At 40.2% G+C, this 21,491-nt stretch overlaps 3 gene segments (V, D, J or C); all 3 read left to right on the top strand.

Moving 5' to 3' along the window:
• The first annotated feature begins 5,217 nt into the window (after window positions 1–5,217).
• On the top strand, window positions 5,218–6,350 carry LOC117766096. The segment is given in 2 exon segments: window positions 5,218–5,227; window positions 6,034–6,350. Coding segments are annotated over 2 exon segments (327 nt in total).
• A 7,575-nt stretch (window positions 6,351–13,925) lies between these two features.
• On the top strand, window positions 13,926–14,463 carry LOC117766779. The segment is given in 2 exon segments: window positions 13,926–14,029; window positions 14,125–14,463. Coding segments are annotated over 2 exon segments (366 nt in total).
• Window positions 14,464–20,788: 6,325 nt separating this feature from the next.
• On the top strand, window positions 20,789–21,130 carry LOC117766095. The segment is given in 1 exon segment: window positions 20,789–21,130. A coding segment is annotated over 1 exon segment (342 nt).
• Window positions 21,131–21,491: the final 361 nt, after the last annotated feature.

Here is a 21,491-nt window from a genome sequence, read left to right as displayed (position 1 = left end):
CTAAAGAACAAGTTCAGTATCGAATTAGACACTTCCAGCAAAACAGTGACTCTAAAGGGACAGAACGTGCAGCCTGGAGACACTGCTGTGTATTACTGTGCCAGAGACACACAATGATACAAACCATCAGCCGACCTGAACAAAAACCCCTCAGTGCCTGAACACTAGTTACATGAAGCCACCAGAGGAGGAGCCCAAAGACTACTGGTGATTTCAGACCAGTTCACTGTTACTGTAAAGAGGAATCAGACATGGGTCATAACGTCATTTAACAGTAACTATTTATACCACTTTTAATACTCTGACATCACAGTGACTGACATGTCAGTGTGTATAATTTTAGTTTATGATAAATAATAAAAACATACAAGAAATTGTGTTTTCTGATGATCTCAAAAATCCATTAGTTACTCTGAGAATTTATTTTTTTACAAAATGTACATAAAAGTTAATAAAGATAATAAAGTTTACGTGATTTTTGGAAAGATAAAATAACAATTGATGACAAATTACCATAATTTACTTTCATTTGTAACTAACAGAGACGACACTATATATATATATATATATATATGAATAAAACACTCTCACATGTAAATATATTTATATAAATCATTTTGTAACTAACATTATAATATAATGAACAAAAAGTTAAAACGAGTAAAATAAGAAATGAGATAAAATCCCTTCAGTTGATCGATACATTTTCATCATTGTGAGGAGGAGTCAATGCAAATCATGACCTCCTCCATCTGTATTAATCTCCCTTCAAACTGATGACAAACCAAACCACCAACCAGACGTTCAACAAACGACCATGATGACTTTAACTAAATGTCTCACATTTCTGCTGCTGTCAGCCATTTCTGGTGAATTCCAAACCTCTGCACTCTTCGTCTTTGTCGTCCAGGCTCATGTTCGGCTCTGTCCTATAACCAAACTGATTTTCTCCTCAGGTGTTTGCAGTCAGACTCTGACTGAATCTGAACCGGCAGTGAAGCGGCCCGGAGAATCCCACAAACTGACGTGTACATATGCAGGGATATCTGATGACTCTGCTTTTATCAGCTGGATCAGACAAGCTGAAGGAAAAGGCCTGGAGTGGGTTGCCTTCATTTCTGCTCCGTCAGGAGGCTCTAAATATTATTTAGCATCTGTCAAGAATCGCTTCACAATTTCCAGAAACAACGACATGGACCAGGTGTATCTGCACATGAGCAGCCTGACGACTGAAGACTCTGCTGTTTATTATTGTGCTCGAGATCCACAGTAACACAGGAAGCCACAGAGCTGTACACAAAGCATTGCATCTGTCCCTGTGTCACTCATTGAGTGTTTAAATATCCTCCTCTTCCAACACTGAAAATCGTTGAAGCCCCCCCCCATGTCCTAAGCTACAATAAAAAGTATCAATATCTAAAAATTCCTCCAATTGATATTTTAAACAAATAAAAAAACACTGAATATATTTGGATTTATGAAAGGAATACTGCTTTTTAAACTAAGCTCATGATTGAACAGTTTTGTTCAACATTGTGATCTGAAGAAAAGATGGTTGCTGAGTCAATATCACAAAATAAAGACAAATTAAATAAGGAACCTAAACTCTGAGATTTGTCTTTGACGTCATCAGATTGAGAGATATGTGTAAACCATGGCTTTCTACATAAATGACAGTTGGCGTTAGATTTTACATGAAAACAATATATGGCTGATTGGTTATAGGGCTCTCACAACATGACCACAAATGTATATCCACTACTTTCCTCCAGTTCCTGTCTGTCGTCACTGTCTCTTACAAATAAAAGCATAAAAAATACAAAAGAACCCCGAATAAAATAGTGTAAAAACTGTAAAAATCTGTATAATGAAACATTTTAATGTACTAACTTATAACTAGAAGTATAATTTTGTTGATTGGGATTTAAGCTTTTCTGAATCTTACCCACTGCTGATGACATGGGTCCCATTGCAGGAAACAGTGTTTGGTTTTTCTGGTATTTAGGGAACTGATTTTTATAAATGATCAGTGAAACAGTGAACTAAAAGTGAACTATAAATGTGTTTAATTTGTCGCGGCTTGATTGAATTAAAGCGTACTGTGCCTTGGCTTGTGGTTAATTGTTTGTTCCTGAATGCAGCTCATATATTTTATTCATGACAATACTTAATAAATCTAAATATGACCGCACACATACATGCACCATCTCAGAGCACAATGTTGCCCCTCAGATATCTGTGCTAGAGGTAACTAACAGAGGTAAACGTTCTCTCCTCTTGAAAAGTCCAAGATATTTCCCTGGTGCCCACAATATTTCATATCGTGCAACTAAACACACAAATATAAACCTGCTGCGATGAGCTGTTTTCACTCAGAAATGTATTTGCTGAGCAGCAGAGGAGTGAAGGTACAACAAATGGAATTTGTTTCCATGTTGGACGGGATTGCTCGTAGCAATGGCCCTAGAATCTGTATTCACATTGATAATGGTAAATTTGTCCAAATCAAAAATCATTGCATTTCTGAAATGTCAAAACAATACATATGTGCCTTAATTGTTTACTGTGAAAGCAAAGCTAACGGTTTAATCAGCCTTACAATGTGATTTCAATGTGTTAAAATTGAGTAAATAATGAGATCAAAATACATCATATTTATAGTAAGCAGAGGTGATTCCCTGTCATGTTTTCCCAGAGCTGATCTAATAACACTGAGCAGCCTATTCTATTCTATTACCCCCAGTGACACCATCACTGATGATTCGTATATTTGATTCTATGCAAACTCAGAGACCTTCCTTGTTACTCAACTATAAAAACTTCCCAACAGACTGACAGGGGAGTTGACGGCACGTCAGATTCACCATTAACCATGTTTCCTGTAGCTGTGCTGCTGCTGTTGGCAGCTGGATCATGTGAGTCTCCCTGGATTTGTCATAGAGTCACCACTTTTTCTTTTGCAGGACAACTTAATGATTTATGACAAAACATTCTTCTTTTAACAGATGTGAAGTGTGAACGGTTGACGCAGCCAGCCTCTGTGACTGTGCAGCCAGGTCAACCTCTGACCATCAGCTGCCAGGTCTCTTATTCTCTCAGCAGCTACGACACAGCTTGGATCAGACAGCCTGCAGGAAAAGGACTGGAGTGGATTGGACAGAAACGTATGGAGGACCACATACTATAAAGATTCACTAAAGAACAAGTTCAGTATCGAATTAGACACTTCCAGCAACACAGTGACTCTAAAGGGACAGAACGTGCAGCCTGGAGACACTGCTGTGTATTACTGTGCCAGAGAAACACAATGATACAAACCATCAGCCGACCTGAACAAAAACCCCTCAGTGCCTGAACACTAGTTACATGAAGCCACCAGAGGAGGAGCCCAAAGACTACTGGTGATTTCAGACCAGTTCACTGTTACTGTAAAGAGGAATCAGACATGGGTCATAACGTCATTTAACAGTAACTATTTATACCACTTTTAATACTCTGACATCACAGTGACTGAAATGTCAGTGTGTATAATTTAAGTTTATGATAAATAATAAAAACATACAACAAATTGTGTTTTCTGATGGTCTCAAAATCCATTAGTTACTCTGAGATTTCTTTTTTTTACAAAACCAATGAACATAAGATAATAAAGTTTATGTGATTTGTCAGAAGAAAACATTATGACAAATTACAATAATCTTCTTTCATTTGAGGAGTTGATGCAAATCTCTGATCTCTTCCATCTCTACAAATGTTTTGGAGATTGAAGGACGGGGACGGAGACACTGACAGTCACACTGTAGAACGGACAGAGACACTTTGCTTTTACGATGATCAGACCTGATTATTTAGGAGCTTTTCTAATCCTGTCGATTGCATGGGATGGTAAGAACAGCAACTGCTTTGCTTACGGACCTCCTGATAAAGATAATATGCCTGTGTTTCAGTAGCTAACAAGTTGTTTAAATTTCTCTAGGTACTGACGGGCAAACGCTGACTGAGTCTGGACTGGCGGTTAAAGGGCGTGGAGATTCCCCACACACTGACCTGCACATATTCTGGGTTTAGTGGTGATTACTGGGACGCTTGGATCAGGCAGGCTGCTGGAAAAGGCCTAGAGTGGGTTGCTACTATCAGTGACGGCAGTAGCAATATCTATTACTCTCAGTCAGTCCGCGGCCAGTTCACCATCTCCAGAGACAACAGCAAAAAAGCAGGTGTATCTGCAGATGAACAGTCTGAAAACAGAAGATTCTGCTGTTTATTATTGTGCTAGAGAGTCACAGTGACTGGAGTTGGTTCATCAGCTGTACACAATCCTACAGCATTTGTCTTTTACAGATCTGATATTCCCTGATAATAAAAAAACCTTCAGGTATGAATTACAAAAACACTACTTGCAAATATTTATGCCACTAAACAGTGAAATGTGACGGATACAACATCATAGTCAGGCGGCTCAGTGGATCAGTGGTGAGCACCGTCACCTCGAACAAGAATGTCCCTGCCGGCCAACCAGGGCCTTTCTATGCACATCATGCTAACCAGGTTTCTAAATGGGACTTGTCCTGCAGCGGAGGTGAACAGGAGACTCGCCCACGATGTCTTCCCCGTGAGAATAATCCTCTCATCTCCGATTTGACTTCACAGTGGTTTTGCATAGCCAGATCTCCAGATCTTGTTTGTATGTCTACAAACCAATCACTGTCGTCTTGGGCTGAACTAAGCCCAGGATGCAGATTCAAAGTCCCTCAAATGAGTGTCAGGTGAAGCTTGTCTTGGTTGAACATTTGCACGTGGTCTGGTCCAGTTTTAAAAGCAACAGCATGTTAGTTCAAGTTCAAGTCGGAGGTTCAAGTCGGAGAGACGGAGGTCTGTGAGCGATTTGTAGTGATTTTTTATTAAAACATGTGGAAACATCACCTGTTACATCTCAAACGAGAAAATGTAATCGTTCCTCTGCCTTCTACTATCGAGGGACGGGAGGACGACCTGGAAAAGTGGCCTTGAATAACATACTGTACGTCGCCACTACTGTTTCAGAACGTAACAACTATTGTTAGCCGCAGAAAATGTGAGTGGCTAACACCGCTATCTCACAGGACGTTATGACCACTATCATTTTCACAGTAGCGCTTCAAATGCAAAGTGCTGAAGCACCACAGACAGCAGCTAACCCCAAGAAAACAACCAAATAATGAAAGGTCAAAGACCGACATGAGCATCAGTGAGCCGTTTCAACAGTGGAGAGACCACTGGGAGAAGCCGTGTGGACCGTGCTGCGGGCTGCGGCATCCACACACCAGTGCATAACGTCCCTAGAGCGGGCAGCAGCCAGTCAGGAACACTGGTGGTGCAGCAGAAACGGTACAGTCTGACTGTCTTCCCCTGAAGAAACAGACAGTCAGACAGTGTCACGGCTGATTCTGTTCGTTATATCAACAGTTGTTCCCCTGAATCAGTTAGCCCACCTGAGATGATGGTCTGGTGAAAAGAGGCTACAGCAGACTCACTTCATTTCCTGTCTCAGTCTACTGACCAACAGGCTGAATCATGAAAACTGGAGCTGCATACAGTCACATATAGAAACAGACAGTAGGTTCAACTTGCCATACTGCTGACCAAGAGACTCTGCATTGATACCATTTCATTTGATCTATTTGAATTTGATTGAGATTTTTGTTACAGCAGGACTTCAGTATTTTACATGTTCCTCTGCTGTTGTGGTTTATGAAAAAAAATCAGTTTCAAGTTCCCTCTCAGACCTGTAGGGGGAGGTCTATGCAAACTCTTCCCTCCTTATAACAACACCAGCAACTGTCAGATCACACAGACCGGCTAATACACAACTTTAATCACCAGACAAAGAACTACAGTGTCTGTCAGAGAATGGAAAACACACTTGTTCTGGGTTTATTATTTGCAGTTACTGTTCATGGTGAGAAAATCAATCCTGCTTTACTTATTTTGTAACTTGTCTAACGTGTGGTTTACAAGTTTGCTGGATAATGTTCATCATTTCTTTACTTACAGGAGTTTGGAGTGAGATCAAACTGGACCAGTCTCCATCGCAGGTGAAAACACCTGGAGAGACGGTGAAGATGTCATGTGTCACATCTGGGTACTCCATGACATCCGTCAATATAGCCTGGATACGGCAGAGGCCGGGGGAAGCTTTGGAGTGGATCGGGTGGATGAACACAGGTTCAAACTCTGCCAGCTATGGCAGCTCCTTTCAAAACCGTTTCATCATGACTGAGGATGTTTCCAGCAGCACTCAGTTCCTTCAGGTCGAGAGTCTGACAGCAGAAGATGCTGCTGTTTACTTCTGTGCTCGAGACCCACAATGACTGAGGACAGTGGAGCTGCTGAACAAAAACCTCCAGAGACCACAAGTAGCAACGTGATCTCAGTAACATCTGTTTTCCCAAAAACATTAAGTCCTTTACACACTTTACACACCTTTTTACAGGCGTTATAAATATATAGAGTATACCTAAATTAATCAGAGGTCATTTTTTGTTATTGTCTTCATGATTTCGTTCCAACAGTCAAAAGTCATAAATATGGCATTTGACATTCTACACTAAATGCCAATTGATCCTGACCAAGTAGAAAACTAATCAACGAGATAATGGTTTCATTCTTTGTTGAAAATGAAGAAGGCAGATGAAGATCTTTGCTTCTGAGTTTCATGATGACTTGACTGAAAAGTCTCCTAAAGTCTGCTGCAGAGAATGTGTTTAAAGTACAGTTAGTATTATCTAGCAAGGTAAGACTAGACTCGAAATGTCCCCTATTCAGCTCTAGTACTGATAAAGAAATAAAAACATACACTCACACCTCAAAAAACATCACCACATTATATTTGTGATACAAAATCATCATCCAAAAAATCCTTTCCCCCATCCATTCATTCATTTTCATCTTTTCCAAATAATGTCTTCAGCACTTGAGCGTATCCACGGACATATTATACATCCAGGAGTGTTTTCCAGCATGCACAAGCTTAAAGGCAGGGTAATCTCTTCATAGTGAACTATAAACCTTCAAACTCAACCACCCACTGGTTAAGAATTCATGAGTGAAATGTGAATATGTTGAAGTCCCTCTTTTAAAAACATGACTGACAGAGACTTTTTAAAACTAGGGTCACAATGACGGCCTTACAGTGAACATACACTAACACAAAATCTATTTTATAATACTATGTAGAAAATGTGACAGTTAATCTAATACGTATATGTTACTACCACACAGAGTCAGTTTTTTCAGTGGACACTAACAAACACAATTGCTTACAGTTAATAATTTCATCTGTTCTGAGAGCCTGTGATTGGATCATCACCCTGTCAACAAATGTGTGATTTCAATTGTCAACTGTTTACTGTGAAAGTAAAGCTAACGGTTTAATCAGCCTTACAATGTGATTTCAATGTGTTAAAATTGAGTAAATAATGAGATCAAAATACATCATATTTTATAGTAAGCAGAGGTGATTCCCTGTCATGTTTTCCCAGAGCTGATCTAATAACACTGAGCAGCCTATTCTATTCTATTACCCCCAGTGACACCATCACTGATGATTCGTATATTTGATTCTATGCAAACTCAGAGACCTTCCTTGTTACTCAACTATAAAAACTTCCCAACAGACTGACAGGGGAGTTGACGGCACGTCAGATTCACCATTAACCATGTTTCCTGTAGCTGTGCTGCTGCTGTTGGCAGCTGGATCATGTGAGTCTCCCTGGATTTGTCATAGAGTCACCACTTTTTCTTTTGCAGGACAACTTAATGATTTATGACAAAACATTCTTCTTTTAACAGATGTGAAGTGTGAACGGTTGACGCAGCCAGCCTCTGTGACTGTGCAGCCAGGTCAACCTCTGACCATCAGCTGCCAGGTCTCTTATTCTGTCGGCAGCTACCTCACAGCTTGGATCAGACAGCCTGCAGGAAAAGGACTGGAGTGGATTGGGATGAAATATACAGGAGCTTCATACTATAAAGATTCATTAAAGAACAAGTTCAGTATCGAATTAGACACTTCCAGCAACACAGTGACTCTAAAGGGACAGAACGTGCAGCCTGGAGACACTGCTGTGTATTACTGTGCCAGAGACACACAATGATACAAACCATCAGCCGACCTGAACAAAAACCCCTCAGTGCCTGAACACTAGTTACATGAAGCCACCAGAGGAGGAGCCCAAAGACTACTGGTGATTTCAGACCAGTTCACTGTTACTGTAAAGAGGAATCAGACATGGGTCATGACGTCATTTAACAGTAACTATTTATACCACTTTAATACTCTGACATCACAGTGACTGACATGTCAGTGTGTTTAATTTGAGTACATGATAAATAATAAAAACATACAAGAAATTGTGTTTTCTGATGGTCTCAAAAATCCATTAGTTACTCTGAGATGAATTTTTTTACAAAACTGACTTAAAAGTGAATAAATATAATAAAGTTTCAGTGATTTTTGCGAAGAAAAAATTACAATTGATGACAAATAACTATAATTTACTTTCATTTGTAACTAACAGAGACAAAATTACATATACATGTGTTTTATATATATATATATATATATATATATATATATATATATAAAACACACCCAAACATGTAAATATATTTATACAAAACATTTTGTAACTAACATCATAATATAATGAACAAAACGTTAAAACGAGTAAAATAATAAATGAGATAAAATCCCTTCAGCTGATCGATACACTTTCCTCATTGTGAGGAGGAGTCAATGCAAATCATGACCTCCTCCATCTGTATTAATCTCCCTTCAAACTGATGACAAACCAAACCACCAACCAGACGTTCAACAAACGACCATGATGACTTTAACTAAATGTCTCACATTTCTGCTGCTGTCAGCCATTTCTGGTGAATTCCAAACCTCTGCACTCTTCGTCTTTGTCGTCCAGGCTCATGTTCGGTTCTGTCCTATAACCAAACTGATTTTCTCCACAGGTGTTTGCAGTCAGACTCTGACTGAATCTGAACCGGCGGTGAAGCGGCCCGGAGAATCCCACAAACTGACGTGTACATATGCAGGGATATCTGATGACTCTGCTCATATCAGCTGGATCAGACAAGCTGAAGGAAAAGGCCTGGAGTGGGTTGTCTACATTTCTGCTCCGTCAGGCAGCTCTAAATATTATTCAGCATCTGTCAAGAATCGCTTCACAATTTCCAGAAACAACGACATGGACCAGGTGTATCTGCACATGAGCAGCCTGACGACTGAAGACTCTGCTGTTTATTATTGTGCTCGAGATCCACAGTAACACAGGAAGCCACAGAGCTGTACACAAAGCATTGCATCTGTCCCTGTGTCACTCATTGAGTGTTTAAATATCCTCCTCTTCCAACACTGAAAATCGTTGAAGCTCCCCCCCATGTCCTTAGCTACAATAAAAGGTATCAATATCTAAAAATACCTCCAATTTAAATTTTAAACAGATAAAAAAACACTGAACATATTTTGGATTTATGAAAGGAATACTGCTTTTTAAAGTAAGCTCATGATTGTACAGTTTTATTCAACATTGTGATCTGAAGAAAAGATGGTTGCTGAGTCAATATCACAAAATAAAGACAAATAAAAAAAGGAACCTAAACTCTGAGATTTTTCTTTGACTTCATCAGATTGAGAGATATGTGTAAACCATGGCTTTCTAAATAAATGACAGTTGGCGTTAGATTTTACATGAAAACGATATATAGCTGATTGGTTATAGGGCTCTCACAACATGACCACAAATATATATCCACTACTTTCCTCCAGTTCCTGTCTGTCGTCACTGTCTCTTACAAAAAAAAGCATAAAAATACAAAAGAACCCCGAAAAAAATAGTGTAAAAACTGTAAAAAGAAGTATAATGAAACATTTGAATGTACTAACTTATAACTAGAAGTATAATTTTGTTGATTGGGATTTAAGTTGTTTTGAGTCTTACCCACTGCTGATGACATGGGTCCCATTGCAGGAAACAGTGTTTGGTTTTTCTGGTATTTATGGAACTGATTTTTATAAACGATCAGTGAAACAGTGAACTAAAAGTGAACTATAAATGTGTTTAATTTGTCGCAGCTTGATTGAATTAAAGCGTACTGTGCCTTGGCTTGTGGTTAATTGTTTTTTCCTGAATGCAGCTCATTTATTTTATTCATGACAATACTTAATAAATCTAAATATGAACGCACACATACATGCACCATCTCAGAGCACAATGTTGCCCCTCAGATATCTGTGCTAGAGGTAACTAACAGAGGTAAACGTTCTCTCCTCTTGAAAAGTCCAAGATATTTCCCTGGTGCCCACAATATTTCATATCGTGCAACTAAACACACAAATATAAACCTGCTGCGATGAGCTGTTTTCACTCAGAAATGTATTTGCTGAGCAGCAGAGGAGTGAAGGTACAACAAATGGAATTTGTTTCCATGTTGGACGGGATTGCTCGTAGCAATGGCCCTAGAATCTGTATTCCCATTGATAATGGTAAATTTGTCCTAATCAAAAATCATTGCATTTCTGAAATGTCAAAACAATACATATGTGCCTTAATTGTTTACTGTAAAAGCAAAGCTAACAGTTTAATCAGCCTTACAATGTGATTTCAACGTGTTAAAATTGAATAAATAATGAGATCAAAATACATCATATTTTATAGTAAGCAGAGGTGATTCCCTGTCATGTTTTCCCAGAGCTGATCTAATAACACTGATCAGCCTATTCTATTCTATTACCCCCAGTGACACCATCACTGATGATTCGTATATTTGATTCTATGCAAACTCAGAGACCTTCCTTGTGACTCAACTATAAAAACTTCCCAACAGACTGACAGGGGAGTTGACGGCACGTCAGATTCACCATTAACCATGTTTCCTGTAGCTGTGCTGCTGCTGTTGGCAGCTGGATCATGTGAGTCTCCCTGGATTTGTCATAGAGTCACCACTTTTTCTTTTGCAGGACAACTTAATGATTTATGACAAAACATTCTTCTTTTAACAGATGTGAAGTGTGAACGGTTGACGCAGCCAGCCTCTGTGACTGTGCAGCCAGGTCAACCTCTGACCATCAGCTGCCAGGTCTCTTATTCTCTCAGCAGCTACGAAACAGCTTGGATCAGACAGCCTGCAGGAAAAGGACTGGAGTGGATTGGACAGAAATATACAGGAGCTTCATACTATAAAGATTCACTAAAGAACAAGTTCAGTATCGAATTAGACACTTCCAGCAACACAGTGACTCTGAAGGGACAGAACGTGCAGCCTGGAGACACTGCTGTGTATTACTGTGCCAGAGACACACAATGATACAAACCATCAGCCGACCTGAACAAAAACCCCTCAGTGCCTGAACACTAGTTACATGAAGCCACCAGAGGAGGAGCCCAAAGACTACTGGTGATTTCAGACCAGTTCACTGTTACTGTAAAGAGGAATCAGACATGGGTCATAACGTCATTCAACAGTAACTATTTATACCACTTTAATACTCTGACATCACAGTGACTGACATGTCAGTGTGTATAATTTAAGTTTATGATAAATAATAAAAACATACAACAAATTGTGTTTTCTGATGGTCTCAAAATCCATTAGTTACTCTGAGATTTATTTTTTTTACAAAACCAATGAACATAAGATAATAAAGTTTATGTGATTTGTCAGAAGAAAACATCATGACAAATTACAATAATCTTCTTTCATTTGAGGAGTTGATGCAAATCTCTGATCTCTTCCATCTCTACAAATGTTTTGGAGATTGAAGGACGGGGACGGAGACACTGACAGTCACACTGTAGAATGGACAGAGACACTTTGCTTTTACAATGATCAGACCTGATTATTTAGTAGCTTTTCTAATCCTGTCGATTGCATGGGATGGTAAGAACAGCAACTGCTTTGCTTACGGACCTCCTGATAAAGATAATATGCCTGTGTTTCAGTAGCTAACAAGTTGTTTAAATTTCTCTAGGTACTGACGGGCAAACGCTGACTGAGTCTGGACCGGCGGTTAAAGGGCGTGGAGATTCCCCACACACTGACCTGCACATATTCTGGGTTTAGTGGTGATTACTGGGACGCTTGGATCAGGCAGGCTGCTGGAAAAGGCCTAGAGTGGGTTGCTACTATCAGTGACGGCAGTAGCAATATCTATTACTCTCAGTCAGTCCGCGGCCGGTTCACCATCTCCAGAGACAACAGCTAAAAAGCAGGTGTATCTGCAGATGAACAGTCTGAAAACAGAAGATTCTGCTGTTTATTATTGTGCTAGAGAGTCACAGTGACTGGAGTTGGTTCATCAGCTGGACAAAATCCTACAGCATTTGTCTTTTACAGATCTGATATTCCCTGATAATCATAAAAACCTGCATGAACACATATATATAAGAAACAACGCGGTAACCCTTTGTCCAGGTATGAATTACAAAAACACTACTTGTAAATATTTATGCCACTAAACAGTGAAATGTGACGGATACAACATCATAGTCAGGCGGCTCAGTGGATCAGTGGTGAGCACCGTCACCTCGAACAAGAATGTCCCTGCCGGCCAACCAGGGCCTTTCTATGCACATCATGCTAACCAGGTTTCTAAATGGGACTTGTCCTGCAGCGGAGGTGAACAGGAGACTCGCCCACGATGTCTTCCCCGTGAGAATAATCCTCTCATCTCCGATTTGACTTCACAGTGGTTTTGCATAGCCAGATCTCCAGATCTTGTTTGTATGTCTACAAACCAATCACTGTCGTCTTGGGCTGAACTAAGCCCAGGATGCAGATTCAAAGTCCCTCAAATGAGTGTCAGGTGAAGCTTGTCTTGGTTGAACATTTGCACGTGGTCTGGTCCAGTTTTAAAAGCAACAGCATGTTAGTTCAAGTTCAAGTCGGAGGTTCAAGTCGGAGAGACGGAGGTCTGTGAGCGATTTGTAGTGATTTTTTATTAAAACATGTGGAAACATCACCTGTTACATCTCAAACGAGAAAATGTAATCGTTCCTCTGCCTTCTACTATCGAGGGACGGGAGGACAACCTGGAAAAGTGGCCTTGAATAACATACTGTACGTCGCCACTACTGTTTCAGAACGTAACAACTATTGTTAGCTGCAGAAAATGCGAGTGGCTAACACCGCTATCTCACAGGACGTTATGACCACTATCATTTTCACAGTAGCGCTTCAAATGCAAAGTGCTGAAGCACCACAGACAGCAGCTAACCCAAAGGAAACAACCCAATAATGAAAAGGTGAAAGACCGACATGAGCATCAGTGAGCCGTTTCAACAGTGGAGAGACCACTGGGAGAAGCCGTGTGGACCGTGCTGCGGGCTGCGGCATCCACACACCAGTGCATAACGTCCCTAGAGCGGGCAGCAGCCAGTCAGGAACACTGGTGGTGCAGCAGAAACAGTACAGTCTGACTGTCTTCCCCTGAAGAAACACACAGTCAGACAGTGTCACGGCTGATTCTGTTCGTTATATCAACAGTTGTTCCCCTGAATCAGTTAGCCCACCTGAGATGATGGTCTGGTGAAAAGAGGCTACAGCAGACTCACTTCATTTCCTGTCTCAGTCTACTGACCAACAGGCTGAATCATGAAAACTGGAGCTGCATACAGTCACATATAGAAACAGACAGTAGGTTCAACTTGCCATACTGCTGACCAAGAGACTCTGCATTGATACCATTTCATTTGATCTATTTGAATTTGATTGAGATTTTTGTAAGAGCAGTACTTCAGTATTTTACATGTTCCTCTGCTGTTGTGGTTTATGAAAAAAAATCAGTTTCAAGTTCCCTCTCAGACCTGTAGGGGGAGGTCTATGCAAACTCTTCCCTCCTTATAACAACACCAGCAACTGTCAGATCACACAGACCGGCTAATACACAACTTTAATCAGCAGTCAAAGAACTACAGTGTCTGTCAGAGAATGGAAAACACACTTGTCTGGGGTTTATTATTTGCAGTTACTGTTCATGGTGAGAAAATCAATCCTGCTTTATTTATTTTGTAACTTGTCTAACGTGTGGTTTACAAGTTTGCTGGATAATGTTCATCATTTCTTTACTTCCAGGAGTTTGGAGTGAGATCAAACTGGACCAGTCTCCATCGCAGGTGAAAACACCTGGAGAGACGGTGAAGATGTCATGTGTCATATCTGGGTTCGACATGACAGCCCACTATATAGCCTGGATACAGCAGAGGCCGGGGGAAGCTTTGGAGTGGATCGGGCGTATGAACACAGGTTCAAACTCTGCCAGCTATGGCAGCTCCTTTCAAAACCGTTTCATCATGACTGAGGATGTTTCCAGCAGCACTCAGTTCCTTCAGGTCGAGAGTCTGACAGCAGAAGATGCTGCTGTTTACTTCTGTGCTCGAGACCCACAATGACTGAGGACAGTGGAGCTGCTGAACAAAAACCTCCTGAGACCACAAGTAGCAATGTGATCTCAGTAACATCTGTTTTCCCAAAAACATTAAGTCCTTTACACACTTTACACACCTTTTTACAGGCGTTATAAATATATAGAGTATACCAAAATTAATCAGAGGTCATTTTTATTTATTGTCGTCATGATTTCGTTCCAAACAGTCAAAAGTCATAAATATGGCATTTGTCATTCTACACTAAATGCCAATTGATCCTGACCAAGTAGAAAACTAATCAACGAGATAATGGTTTCATTCTTTGTTGAAAATGAAGAAGGCAGATGAAGATCTTTGCTTCTGTGTTTCATGATGACTTGACTTAAAAGTCTCCTAAAGTCTGCTGCAGAGAATCTGTCTGAAGTGCAGTTAGTATTATCTAGCAAGGTAAGACTAGACTCGAAATGTCCACTATTCAGCTCTAGTACTGAAAAAGAAAAAAAAACATACACTCACACCTCAAAAAACATCACCACATATATGTGATACAAAATCATCATCCAAAAAATCCTTTCCCCCATCCATTCATTCATTTTCATCTTTTCCAAATAATGTCTTCAGCACTGTAGCGTATCCACGGACATATTATACATCCAGGAGTGTTTTCCAGCATGCACGAGCTTAAAGGCAGGGTAATCTCTTCATAGTGAACTATAAACCTTCAAACTCAACCACCCACTGGTTAAGAATTCATGAGTGAAATGTGAATATGTTGAAGTCCCTCTTTTAAAAACATGACTGACAGAGACTTTTTAAAACTAGGGTCACAATGACGGCCGTACAGTGAACATACACTAACTAACACAAAATCTAATTAATGATACTATGTAGATAATGTGACAGTTAATCTAATACGTATATGTTACTACCACACAGAGTCAGTTTTTTCAGTGGACACTAACAAACCCAATTGCTTACAGTTAATAATTTCATCTGTTCTGAGAGCCTGTGATTGGATCATCACCCTGTCAACAAATGTGTGATTTCAATTGTCGACTGTTTACTGTGAAAGTAAAGCTAACGGTTTAATCAGCCTTACAATGTGATTTCAATGTCTTAAAATTGAGTAAATAATGACATCAAAATACATTATATTTTATAGTAAGCAGAGGTGATTCCCTGTCATGTTTTCCCAGAGCTGATCTAATAACACTGAGCAGACTATTCTATTCTATTACCCCCAGTGACACCATCACTGATGATTCGTATATTTGATTCTATGCAAACTCAGAGACCTTCCTTGTTACTCAACTATAAAAACTTCCCAACAGACTGACAGGGGAGTTGACGGCACGTCAGATTCACCATTAACCATGTTTCCTGTAGCTGTGCTGCTGCTGTTGGCAGCTGGATCATGTGAGTCTCCCTGGATTTGTCATAGAGTCACCACTTTTTCTTTTGCAGGACAACTTAATGATTTATGATAAAACATTCTTCTTTGAACAGATGTGAAGTGTGAACGGTTGACGCAGCCAGCCTCTGTGACTGTGCAGCCAGGTCAACCTCTGACCATCAGCTGCCAGGTCTCTTATTCTCTCAGCAGCTACTTCACAGCTTGGATCAGACAGCCTGCAGGAAAAGGACTGGAGTGGATTGGATGGAAACGTACAGATGCTTCACACTATAAAGATTCATTAAAGAACAAGTTCAGTATTGAATTAGACACTTCCAGCAAAACAGTGACTCTAAAGGGACAGAATGTGCAGCCTGGAGACACTGCTGCGTATTACTGTGCCAGAGAAACACAATGATACAAACCATCAGCCGACCTGAACAAAAACCCCTCAGTGCCTGAACACTAGTTACATGAAGCCACCAGAGGAGGAGCCCAAAGACTACTGGTGATTTCAGACCAGTTCACTGTTACTGTAAAGAGGAATCAGACATGGGTCATAACGTCATTTAACAGTAACTATTTATACCACTTTAATACTCTGACATCACAGTGACTGACATGTCAGTGTGTATGATTTGAGTACATGATAAATAATAAAAACATCCAAGAAATTGTGTTTTCTGATGGTCTCAAAAATGCATTAGTTACTCTGAGATGAATTTTTTTACAAAACTGACACAAAAGTTAATAAATATAATAAAGTTTCAGAGATTTTTGCGAAGAAAAAATTACAATTGATGACAAATTACCATAATTTACTTTCATTTGTAACTAATAGAGACAAAATTATATATATATATTTTTATATATATATATATATATATAACACACCCACACATGTAAATATATTTATATAAAACATTTTGTAACTAACATTATAATATAATGAACAAAACGTTAAAACGAGTAAAATAATAAATGAGATAAAATCCCTTCAGCTGATCGATACACTTTCCTCATTGTGAGGAGGAGTCAATGCAAATCATGACCTCCTCCATCTGTATTAATCTCCCTTCAAACTGATGACAAACCAAACCACCAACCAGACGTTCAACAAACGACCATGATGACTTTAACTAAATGTCTCACATTTCTGCTGCTGTCAGCCATTTCTGGTGAATTCCAAACCTCTGCACTCTTCGTCTTTGTCGTCCAGGCTCATGTTCGGCTCTGTCCTATAACCAAACTGATTTTCTCCTCAGGTGTTTGCAGTCAGACTCTGACTGAATCTGAACCGGCGGTGAAGCGGCCCGGAGAATCCCACAAACTGACGTGTACATATGCAGGGATATCTGATGACTCTGCTGATATCAGCTGGATCAGACAAGCTGAAGGAAAAGGCCTGGAGTGGGTTGCCTTCATTTCTGCTCCATCAGGAGGCTCTAAATATTATTCAGCATCTGTCAAGAGTCGCTTCACAATTTCCAGAAACAACGACATGGACCAGGTGTATCTGCACATGAGCAGCCTGACGACTGAAGACTCTGCTGTTTATTATTGTGCTCGAGATCCACAGTAACACAGGAAGCCACAGAGCTGTACACAAAGCATTGCATCTGTCACTGTGTCACTCATTGAGTGTTTAAATATCCTCCTCTTCCAACACTGAAAATAGTTGAAGCTCCACCATCAGATTGAGAGATATGTGTAAACCATGGCTTTCTACATAAATGACAGTTGGCGTTAGATTTGACATGAAAACAATATATAGCTGAGTGGTTATAGGGCTCTCACAACATGACCACAAATATATATCCACTACTTTCCTCCAGTTCCTGTCTGTCGTCATTGTCTCTTACAAATAAAAGAATAAAAATACAAAAGAACCCCGAATAAAATAGTGTAAAAACTGTAAAAAGAAGTAAAATGAAACATTTTAATGTACTAACTTATAACTAGAAGTATAATTTTGTTGATTGGGATTTAAGTTGTTTTGAGTCTTACCCACTGCTGATGACATGGGTCCCATTGCAGGAAACAGTGTTTGGTTTTTCTGGTATTTAGGGAACTGATTTTTATGAATGATCAGTGAAACAGTGAACTAAAAGTGAACTATAAATGTGTTTAATTTGTCGCGGCTTGATTGAATTAAAGCGTACTGTGCCTTGGCTTGTGGTTAATTGTTTTTTCCTGAATGCAGCTCATATATTTTATTCATGACAATACTTAATAAATCTAAATATGACCGCACACATACATGCACCATCTCAGAGCACAATGTTGCCCCTCAGATATCTTTGCTAGAGGTAACTAACAGAGGTAAACGTTCTCTCCTCTTGAAAAGTCCAAGATATTTCCCTAGTGCCCACAATATTTCATATCGTGCAACTAAACACACAAATATAAACCTGCTGCGATGAGCTGTTTTCACTCAGAAATGTATTTGCTGAGCAGCAGAGGAGTGAAGGTACAACAAATGGTATTTGTTTCCATGTCAATGTAGTTTTCACTTCCACTGCAGCTGACAGCAACAAGAAAAGCACGAGTTAACCTTATTGTAGAAAGGGTTATATCATGTGACAGATCTAACAGCTCAGAGTCGAGTAGTGAAAAAAATTATTGAATCAGGATTTTTGTTACAGCAGTACTTCAGTATTTTACATGTTCCTCTGCTGTTGTGGTTTATGAATGTTGGGGATCGAGCTTAGACAAAGGATCGTAAACGAGGCCCGCGTGTGCTTTTCAAGGCCTGTCTAGAGTTTTGCTCTCTGCCAGGAGACAAACCTCCAGGGTTTTGACAGAGCAGCCATGTTGTCTTGACCGGGGCCTGAGGTCAACTTGGGCCTTCTATTGGCCGAGAGCCAACAAGACCCCCGGCCCTCTCCAGGAGGGAGGCCGGACACTTCGCAGGTAATAAATACCGAGAGCTCCCCCAAATCAGTGCTCATTTTTCCCCGTGCACTGAAGATAGGACCAGAACCTCTCCAGGTTCCCTCCAGATGATCCAGACACTTAAGGGAGCAACCACAAACGTTTGTAGTTTTTTTATTTTTTCCCCTTTAAGTTCATTCAACTCCTTTTAATTTTTGTTACTTGAACTTTACTCTGAAAGGACCGCAGCAAAAGTCGAATACTCGCCGGCCGAGTTATCCACAGACTTTTCCTCCGCTCCCACAAATCATAGCTGCTCCGCCGCTATTCATCCCTGCAGAAGAGCAAGTTTATATTCGCCAAGGCATTGAGACTTTTCGCCACGGAGAACGAGACCGATTTCTCTCCACTTTCCGGCCGCAGCTTTGCCCCGCTGCCATCACACGAAGCAGCTGATCACTGTTTCCGACGGCCACGAACCAAATCCACTCGTCTTCCCGGAACGCGCCGCTCGCGCACGAACCAACCGCGGAACATCGACAAGTAAGAGGCTTATGTCTGGGCAGAGACTAGTTTAATTATTAGTGTGTTACTATTTGAGCGTACATTTGTGTGAGACCGCTGTGTCTAATTTTGTCCACATTGTGCCCGTGCGTCGTGACGTATTCGGCATTTCCGGCTACGTCACCGCGTTGTGTTACCGTCAGACCGACTTTACGGAGATTCTAACCTATTAAAAGATCGGTACACAGCGGGACGGATCTTAGTTCGTTCGCTTGGGTACCGAGTGGTGGAGTCCCCGCAAACCTGTCTCTGGCGGTGTTTGAGATCTCCTCTGATAAATTAGTGTATAACTTTTCCTTCCTCTCTCTCTTCTCTCCTAAATCCGCCTGCACGCACGTCCGAACTGCATCCCCGCACTTCACGTCTTATATACATTCTAGAATCTAGATAGTGCGATCGCATCTCGACGCCATTCGGCGCTTTGAACCACGAGATAGATCAAGTAACCTTTGTCCACCATTCCCTTGTGGTCAAACCACATGGTGCACCGCCATTTTGTAACCCGACACCACGTGTAATTTGTACGCCATTTTGGATTTCGTAACCCGACACCACGTGTAACTTGTACGCCATTTTTTGATTTCGTAACCCGACACCACGGCTTTAGACGCCATCTTGTCTCCATCTTCCCCGGACATATACACACACACACCCACCCACACACACACAGACACACACGCACACACACATACTCGCCTCCGGGTAGACACATTGGAGGCATTACATATGTGTTACGATTGTAATAGATGCTTGTGGTGTTTTATCTTTGATATAGTGGGTTTGCTGTGATAATAGTCATTAAGTTACATTGATGTCATTATCGTAAATAAATCCCCTTTTATATTTAAAGTACCGGTATTTTTGTGATTCTTTGTGCATACATATATGTGAATACAGCTGGATTATGACTGCCTGTGCTCGAACTTAAAACCTTCACTGTTCATTATATAATCATTAATAGGAAATATTGAGATTTCTAATTGAACTTTTCAGATTATGAGACTGATCTTTATTGACTGATTGTTGGTCCCTGATAATAGGGTGGTGCCCCGTCTTTGATGAATTATAATTATAACTTTTATTATTCTTAATTGATAATTTTATTGTTTTTCATTAATTATTTCATTATTCTTAATTGATAACTCTATCATCTTTAATTAATTATTTTATTATTTTAATTAAATAATTTTATTTATTTTAATAATCATATTTTATGATTATTGAAAATTAGCCAACATCCAGTCTACCTACTATTGCACAACATGAAAAAAAATCAGTTTCAAGTTCCCTCTCAGACCTGTAGAGGGAGGTCTATGCAAACTCTTCCCTCCTTATAACAACACCAGCAACTGTCAGATCACACAGACCGGCTAATACACAACTTTAATCAGCAGTCAAAGAACTACAGTGTCTGTCAGAGAATGGAAAACACACTTGTCTGGGGTTTATTATTTGCAGTTACTGTTCATGGTGATAAAATCAATCCTGCTTTATTTATTTTGTAACTTGTCTAACGTGTGGTTTACAAGTTTGCTGGATAATGTTCATCATTTCTTTACTTCCAGGAGTTTGGAGTGAGATCAAACTGGACCAGTCTCCATCGCAGGTGAAAACACCTGGAGAGACGGTGAAGATGTCATGTGTCACATCTGGGTTCGACATGACAGCCCACTATATAGCCTGGATACAGCAGAGGCCGGGGGAAGCTTTGGAGTGGATCGGGTGGATGAACGCAGGTTCAAACTCTGCTGACTATGGCAGCTCCTTTCAAAACCGTTTCATCATGACTGAGGATGTTTCCAGCAGCACTCAGTTCCTTCAGGTCGAGAGTCTGACAGCAGAAGATGCTGCTGTTTACTTCTGTGCTCGAGACCCACAATGACTGAGGACAGTGGAGCTGCTGAACAAAAACCTCCAGAGACCACAAGTAGCAACGTGATCTCAGAAACATCTGTTTTCCCAAAAACATTAAGTCCTTTACACACTTTACACACCTTTTTACAGGCGTTATAAATATATAGAGTATACCTAAATTAATCATAGGTCATTTTTTGTTATTGTCTTCATGATTTCGTTCCAGTTAAAAGTCATAAATATATATATTCACTAAAGGCCAATTGATCCTGACCAAGTAGAAAATGGTTTCATTCTTTGTTGAAAATGAAGAAGGCAGATGAAGATCTTTGCTTCTGAGTTTCATGATGACTTGACTGAAAAGTCTCCTAAAGTCTGCTGCAGAGAAT

This window comes from Hippoglossus hippoglossus, chromosome 8, assembly GCF_009819705.1.
Source record: "Hippoglossus hippoglossus isolate fHipHip1 chromosome 8, fHipHip1.pri, whole genome shotgun sequence".
NCBI lineage: Eukaryota > Metazoa > Chordata > Actinopteri > Pleuronectiformes > Pleuronectidae > Hippoglossus > Hippoglossus hippoglossus.
Note: the sequence above shows the minus strand (reverse complement) of the source record. Positions and strands in the feature narration are given on the sequence as shown.